Source organism: Cervus elaphus, unplaced genomic scaffold (assembly GCF_910594005.1).
Source record: "Cervus elaphus unplaced genomic scaffold, mCerEla1.1, whole genome shotgun sequence".
NCBI classification, from domain to species: domain Eukaryota; kingdom Metazoa; phylum Chordata; class Mammalia; order Artiodactyla; family Cervidae; genus Cervus; species Cervus elaphus.
The window spans coordinates 3523136-3531390 of NW_025316782.1; the positions used below are offsets into that span (position 1 = coordinate 3523136).

Consider the following 8255-nt stretch of genomic DNA (forward strand, 5'->3'; position numbering starts at 1 on the left):
AGAATTTTGAGCATTACTTTACTAGTGTGTGAGATGAGTGCAACTGTGCAGCAGTTTGAACATTCTTTGTCATTGCCTTTCTTTGGGACTGGAATGAAAACTGACCTAACAACCTAGATGTTTTCAATTGCATATGCTAAAAGAACCAGCTTTGCAGTTTCCAAGGGGGGGGGGGGAAGAAAAGTTTCATTTTAACCAATTTTCTCTGAAGTCCAAGGACTATCATGGCCATCCTGCATCAAAAAGTCATCTTTCCTTTAGGTAGTCATAGTTTCATGCCTAAATTATAGACCAAACAGTGCTCAAATTGACTCTGATATCAGGGGCAGATCAGCTGATAAAAAAGCTTGGATTGTCCCTCTGGAGGGAAGTGAGACCTTGGTCCCATCAGAAGAATATGAGGGGTTAAGAGAATTTGTAGGAGTGGGGAAAGCTTGCTCCATCCTACATGTACCATAATCGTAAACAATGGTTATTTACTTTACCGAAGTGTAAAAAAAAAAAAAAAATTATAAAAACAAAGATAAATCACTGAAAGGTAAAGAAATTGATAATCTGTGATTGAAAGCCGCATTCTAAGAAAAGTGTGTTCTCTTAACCTAGAGAGGAGACTAAATTCCAATCTGGTACCAGCTTACCAGATAACAAACAAACAAAAAAATTGTTTATGGGTAAGCTTAGAAAAGTCTTTTCCGTTTATCTTTTTTTTTTTTTTTTTTTTTGCATCAGCCAACTAACTGATAAAATTTTTATTTCACTTTTAAGTTTTTACACTTTTCCTGATTATTCCGTGTAAGGTGGAAACTAGAACTGTTTAAAAGACATACACAAATCTAGTACATCAATAACCGGGGTTTTTTCTTTTTTGCTATACTATTTTCACAACCACGGGTGTGCTTGCTAGGCAATATAACCATCACAGAAGCAAACGTGAGGCAGAATACTGGTGAGGAAAAACAAAGCAAGAGAGCTACCAGATATACAGACAGGCTCGTTCCACATTCACTACTGCATTTTCAAGCGGCAAGTATTAACTGCACATTTTTGTTCAGCTAGAAAGGAGAGAGGTTTTTGTTTTTTTTTTTTTTTCCTTTTGGTTTGTTTGAAATCAGTGCATGAATGTTTCTTTTCTTATTTCAGCAGATGGACAAACAGATGGGACACTACGGCTACGTGGAATGTTCGGGGAGGAAGGTGGAGACTGAGACTGGTAGGCCGGGCTATTCCTGACTCTCCCCATCGCTGTGTTCATGCAACTTCCCTGACATTTGTCTGTGAACTTGACGGGATGGGTACCCTTGGGAGAGCTGGTGACAGGTGCTAACAAGCATTATCAGGGTTGGCTGCAATATAAAGAGAAACCATGGGTATTTAAAAATACTTTTTGGAGTCAGGTCTTGGTGTGACTGAAGAGCAACCACCGTGCTGAGAACTGGAAGAAGACAGAGCTGAAACGTGGCAAGCTCTTTTCAACTCTCTGAAGCAAGGCTGGCTCACCAAAGTGCTCGCCAACATCCCTCACCCCCCTGTGGGCCCCCTGTCCCTGCCCATCTAGTACTAAATCATGAACAAAAGGCAAAGAGAGAGAATGCACAAAGAAAAAAATGTACGGAAGCAGGACAGAAATTTAGAGAAGACTAAAGTTAACAGTCAAAAAGGACTGTGGGAAAGAATGTTTAGATTTCAAAATTTTAAAGCCCCGAGCTAGGAAGAACCCAAACACTGAGTACTTAACTCCTCAAGTGAAAGACAATCTCTGCAGAACATTATTCTTAAAGGTATTACCCAGGAAACAGATAAGGCCATTCATAAGATACACGGCTTTTTTTTTCCCATCTTGAGCTCATGGTTACAGGGAAAACAGATTCCACTACCTAAGCACAAGCTGCCAATCAGCAAACATGCTGCTATATAGGGGAAGGGGCTGGAGTCACAGGTGGTCTATGAGCACTGGACCTTTGCATGCTGTCATAACCCAGTTATCTGCCGCCAGGAATGTTCATTTCTGGCTTCGAGTTTCCATGGAGGAAGACACTGTGGCCATCTGTGGTCACGAACTTTTCAGTGGCAACAAGCCCCGACATACCAAGTGTCTAAAAGCCCTGATCAGAATGGGCAGAATCACTAGAAATTACTGTAAAACTCGAATGCCAAACGAGAGGTGACCCACTCCAAGTCCCAGTGTCACAATAGAATCTATAACTTTCTGTACAACTTTACAATGGAACTGTATTTCAGGGACAACTGTTTTGAATCAAATTTAACTTTCCAAAAAGTTACACATAATTCAGGTCTATTTTTTTTTCTAGCAGTAAGAGTTCTGCTGAATTACAAAACCCCATAATCACAGTGTTCAGTTTTTTGTTTTTTTTTTTAATGAAACACATAGTAATCCTGTCAATGTTAATCAAAATCAAAACTTCAGAATGCCGTGGCATTTATGTGACCAATCTGAATTTTAGATACAAATACCAGCTGTTCATCCCATGGACCATTTTTGCTAGGCTGAGGCTGTGAAAAATTGAAAGTCGACGTACGTTTCTTTTTTTTTTTTTTTTTTTATCGCACAAAGGGATATATGTGGAGGGTACAGAGTGACACTGAAGAGATCACGAAGCACGGTAGACATTAGTTCTCTCCCTCCCCAGCATCTCCTTCGTCTCCCTGGTTTTCTGACATCCACAGAGTGAGATTGTCCCTCAGCAGCTGCATGATCAGGGTGCTGTCTTTGTAGGACTCTTCGTTCAGCGTGTCCAACTCAGCAATCGCCTCATCAAACGCTGTTTTTGCCAGGCTGCAAGCCTTTTCAGGAGAGTTTAGAATCTCATAATAAAAGACGGAGAAATTAAGTGCCAGGCCCAGTCGAATGGGGTGTGTAGGCTGCATTTCTTTCTTACTAATTTCAAATGCTTCTTGGTAAGCCTGCTGGGAGTTCGACACAGTGGTTTGTTTATTTTATTTTTTTTTTTGAAAAGTCCATTCATAAAACTTTTATTCCACTTACATGAACTTAATACACGTGTTCTTAACAATTATGCTTGGATTGTTCATGAAAATCTCATAAGACATTAAACAAAGCTAGCCATCATCTCAAGTTATTTCCCTGTTAACTATTTTTTACAGCACATGCATGTTAGGCAAGTATCAAAAAAAAAAAAATCACAAAAGCAAAAAAAAAAACTAAAAAAAGTTAAATACATGGGTTTTTGTTTTACTGCTGTGCTTGATATACATGAAGTAATGAATATCAAGCAATTCATTTTTACTGCATCTTTACTTGTACATTTGTTCTTAGGTTGCCTAAAACATTTAAATACAAATAAAATGAGTGTAGCAAAAATAATGAAAGCAAACAGCAGGTAACTTTACAAATAATGGAATGTGAACCGTTTCTGCCCTTATCCAGAGTAAATTGGGTCACAACTAAAGGAACACTTCTGTAGCTGCAGTCAACAGTGTGCACACTGCGTCTGAGTATTCCACAGATAACACATGGTTTAACATGCAATATCCATGGGATATCCATTTCTACTACAGCTTTGTAAGTGCTCCAAACCTAAGAAGTACCCACAACACCACCTGTGACTGGAACCAATTATCCCTTTTATTCCCCACCAGGACATACCAATATGCAGGCAGTTTTCTTTGCTTAGACATGGAAGCAGTTTTAACACTGGCCCTTGTGAAGCCACAATGTACCAAAAGTACTATGCCAAACCTTTATAACTTGTATAAAAATTCCACATCCCCATATTGGCCACCTCAAGATGAAAACAGATAACTCCCTAAATGTTAACTGGCTCTACTCCCCTAATATTAAACATAAAAACCACATGGGAAATATAGAAATTCAAACAGAAGTAACATAAACCTGTCATAAATCATAAACAAAAAACTATTTGTGGGACAGCATGGATGACAAATGGTCTACTGTGTAAATTTTAGAATGAGGCAGACAAAAGTTGGAAGGCCGGTTAATTTTCCCCTCCTTCTCCTGCTTCAGCTTCGTCTCCTTGGGTATCCGATGTCCACAATGTCAAATTATCTCTCAGTAACTGCATTATTAGCGTGCTGTCTTTGTATGACTCTTCACTTAATGTATCAAGTTCAGCAATGGCTTCATCAAATGCTGTCTTTGTAAGAGAGCAGGCTTTCTCAGGGGAGTTCAGAATCTCATAATAGAACACAGAGAAGTTAAGGGCCAGACCCAGTCTGATAGGATGTGTTGGTTGCATTTCCTTTTTGCTGATTTCAAAAGCTTCTTGGTATGCTTGCTGTGACTGATCCACAATCCCTTTCTTGTCATCACCAGCCGCAACCTCAGCCAAGTAGCGGTAGTAGTCTCCTTTCATTTTCAAGTAGAAGACTTTGCTCTCTGCTTGTGAAGCATTGGGGATCAAGAACTTTTCCAAAAGAGACAGTACATCATTGCAGATATCTCTTAGCTCGGTCTCTATTTTCTCTCTGTATTCTCGAGCCATCTGCTGTTTTTTCTCAGCACCTTCCGTCTTTTGCTCAATACTGGAGACGACCTTCCAAGATGACCTACGGGCTCCTACAACATTTTTATAAGCAACTGAGAGAAGATTCCTCTCCTCATTGGATAATTCAGCTCCTTGCTCAGTTACAGACTTCATGCAGGCTGCCATGTCATCATATCGCTCAGCCTGCTCAGCCAGTTTGGCCTTCTGTACCAGCTCGTTTTTATCCATGACTGGATGTTCTGTGTCCGGAGTAGGTGGCGACGGACGGACGGGGATCAGCAGTCTCTGGGCGGCAACAGCGAGGCTGAGACTCTGTCCCTGGATCTCGCAGCTCACAGGCTACAGCCGCTCTGCCCAGTGGTTTGTTTATTGTCTCCAGATGCCACCTCAGAAAGATATCTAAAATAATTGCCTTTCATTTTCAAGTAGAACACCTTACTTTCTGGCTGTGTAGCATTGGGAATAAGGTATTTATCCAACAGCTCCAGCACGTCGTTGCAGATGTCCTGCAGCTCGACCTCGATCTTCTCGCGGTACTCTTTGCCCATCTGCTGCTTCTTCTCGTTCTGCTCAGTTTTCTGTTCGATGCTGGAGATGACACGCCAGGACGAACGGCGGGCACCGACCACATTCTTGTAGGCGACCGACAGCAGGTTTCTCTCCTCGTTGGAAAGCTCATGCCCCTGCTCCGTGACCGCCTTCATGGCCGCAGCCATGTCATTATAGCGCTCGGCCTGCTCGGCGAGCTTGGCTTTCTGTACCAGTTCACTTTTATCCATGGTCATTCCCGTGGGAGGACTGCAGGGAGCAGAGAACCTTGCGAGCGGAGCTCCGGGCGCGGTGACCACGTCCTTCCCAAGCCCACTCCTCCGGTGGCGGCGGCGGCTGCAGAGGCGGCGGCGGCGGCAGCTACCCCGGCTCCGGAATCGGCGGCTGCGGCTTTTCCGTATATCTGGAAGTAGCAGTATTTTTGCAAAGGCATCAGTGTGAAACCACAGAAGGCATGTTGAAAATCTGATTAAATTGAAATTGACAAAGTAAATCTGGTCATTGCTGTGATTTGAAACACTTTAATATGATAACTCAAATTATAACTGACAGCATTTTATCAGAACATATCAGATTTTCATGAATGTCACATAACTTCTAGGATATCTATATTAGTAGCATCAACCATACAATATAACTTGAGAAGATTCAATCACTCCTTCTGAACAACACTTCCCATGTAGTTTAACATGCCAAATGAACTCAGGTTGTTTAATAAATATCTCTCTTTGGGAGGTCTCAGGGGCCCTCTGAAGCATCCCAAAGTTAGCTAGAAGTCAGTTATTTAGGAAGGTTTGTTCATAAATATCAAAAGGGTTCATGACAGTCAGGTAGGCTGTGAAAGAATACTTATCCACTTAGCCAAAGTTAACAAAAGATTTCAAAGGTAAACCTAGGATGGATCATTTAAGAGGTAAAGAAACTTAAAATCCACTAGCAAAGGCAGTTCAACATCTCAAGAAACCTTGTACTAGGCACAAACTCTTTTCTGGGGGTCCACTTTCCATAAAACCTCCTTATCCCATTCTGTACCCATTCCTTTGCTTCCCCCATCCTGAAACTGCCACCTGTAAGTCAGAACTACTTCTTTTTCCTTCATCAAATGCGATTTCATTCCTCGGACCTTCTTTAATTACAAGTCATACATTTTTCCTTAAGCAACCGAGAACTGACTTTTATATTGGCATTTTACAGACTGGTGAACATACGTATCAGTGATACTATCTAAAAAAAAAAAAGCTTTCTTACACTGCACATCTCAGCATGGCACCAGACACTATTCATGGATAGCCAAAATCTCTTTAGTTTCTGTGTAAGACGAAGGCCCTGTCAAGTGGTGAATGTTTCAGAACCTTAATTTATGAAATGACCTAGCTATTCAATACACTGTCATCACTTAGTTTAGCACAACCATAGACATTCAGGTAGCCAAGATCTGGAGAAACTATTGTAAATTCAGTTCAGTTCAGTTGCGTCTGACTCTTTGCGACCCCATGGACTGCAGGCTGCCAGGCTTCCCTGTCCATCACCAACTCCCGGGGCTTGCTCAACCTCATGTCCATCGAGTCAGCGATGCCATCCAACCATCTTATCCTCTGTTGTCCCCTTCTCCTCTGCCTTCAATCAAGACTACTATAGACAGATATTTTAAAGTATAATTATTTTTAATAGCTTACCTAAAAGCTCATATCGCATTTCCATTTTTTAGGAGTGTTTTTGGTTTGTTTTTAGAGGTAATTTCTTTGTTGACCAGTCTGTGAGAGAGATAACAATATAGCAATATTTAAGTTATAATAAACCTAGGCACTGTGAAAAGTTTATGCTTAATGTTAATGACTCTTAAACATGTCTATATTAGAGTAGTGAAAAAAATAAAATACTAGATATTTACTATTGACTAGTTCCCAATTCACATGAATCCAAAATTCATTTAGGTCCATTTTTTGCTTGTATTTAGAGCTTTTTTTTTTCTTGTATTTAGAAATATTAGAGTATTTCTTTGCATTTCTTGAGGGCTTCCTTTTCTTTAGATTATTTAAATAGGAACTCACGCACAGCTGCAGCAATATTATCAAAAAACAGAAGACTCACACTGAGACATACAGAAATCCACACAGAGATCTTCTAGTTTTCCGCCTAAGATTGAAAATATCTCTTTGACTCCCCCTTTTTTGGGGGGAGGGGGGTGTTGAAGTTCTCATTTGCCCAAGGCTGAGGTCTCAGGCAAAGTGGGCATTGTTTTCTCAGGAAATGGTTAACTTCAAGCTCTGCCCTAGGCAGGCCTTTGTAACAAGCTCTGTTTTTAATTGATATGCAAAAGAACCAGCTTTACAGTTTCCAAGAAAAAAAGTTTTGTTTTGTTTTGTTTTTTTTTATTTTAACCAGTTTTCTCTGGTTCTATAGAACATCATGGCCATCCTAGGTCAGGTCATCTTTCCTTTCTGTAGTCATAGTTTTATCCCTGAATTATAGACAGATCAGCTGACAAGTTTTCCATAGTTGAACCTGGGGAAGGATCATTAACGTGGCCGGATTGGAAGGTAAGGGAGGGAAAGCCATCTGGGAGGAGGGGCCCCGCGGGAGACTGTGGGGGGGGGCGGCGTGCAGAGTGCGGGTCTGGTGGGAAAGACGGCTCTCCTCCGCCTTCCCGCCCGCCCCTCCATCCTCGGCCAGGCGCCCCCGCCACCCTTGCCCCGCGCCCGGTGGCGGCGTCTCCGGTGTCCCTCTTCTGCCCGACCTCCCAGCCAAGTTCCCTCGAGGTTGGGTCCGAGGGTTGGGGTGGGGTGGGGGGGGGGTGGGGGGCGTGGGGGGAGGTGCTCAGCGCGCCCCCACCCCACCGCAGGCGCCTTGCCCGCGGCGCCGGCCATGGCTGCCTTACCCTCAGCAGCAGACCGCACAGCGCGGATCCTCCGGTCGCGTCTTGCGGGCTGTGCGGTGTGACGGCTGGCGGCTCCCCGTCGCTGGGCCGCTTGCCTGCCCGACGCGCCCCGCCGCTGGCCCTGGACCTGTTTGCCTCAGCCGGTCGTCGTCCGCTGCTCTGGGCCTGCCGCGCGGTCGCCAGACGCCTCCTCACGCCCTCCGAGCCTCCGGGCTTGCTCCCAGCCACCCCTCCCCACGCCTCTGTCTTGTCTCTCGCCCTCTCACCTCTGTCGTGTCCCTGCCCGCTTGGCGCCACGCTTCCCGTCCTCTCTGCCCTTGGTGGTGGAGGGAGGAGGGTGCCTG

At 43.5% G+C, this 8255-nt stretch overlaps 1 protein-coding gene across 2 annotated transcripts; it reads right to left on the reverse strand.

Annotated features, from left to right (window-relative positions):
• Positions 1 to 734: 734 nt before the first annotated feature.
• Positions 735 to 5352, reverse strand: LOC122691397 (14-3-3 protein beta/alpha-like). 2 transcript variants are annotated; one of them, XM_043897966.1, is made up of 2 exons: positions 4855 to 5352; positions 735 to 2954 (listed from the first exon to the last, which is right to left on the reverse strand). In XM_043897966.1, exons 1-2 carry the CDS (start codon positions 5267 to 5269, stop codon positions 2629 to 2631), a joined length of 741 nt encoding a protein of 246 aa, XP_043753901.1. In that variant the 5' UTR covers positions 5270 to 5352; the 3' UTR covers positions 735 to 2628. The 2 variants fall into 2 exon arrangements, with proteins under 2 accessions (XP_043753901.1, XP_043753902.1); XM_043897967.1 differs by lacking the exon at positions 4855 to 5352 and adding an exon at positions 4305 to 4799 and having other exon boundaries at positions 735 to 2955.
• Positions 5353 to 8255: the final 2903 nt, after the last annotated feature.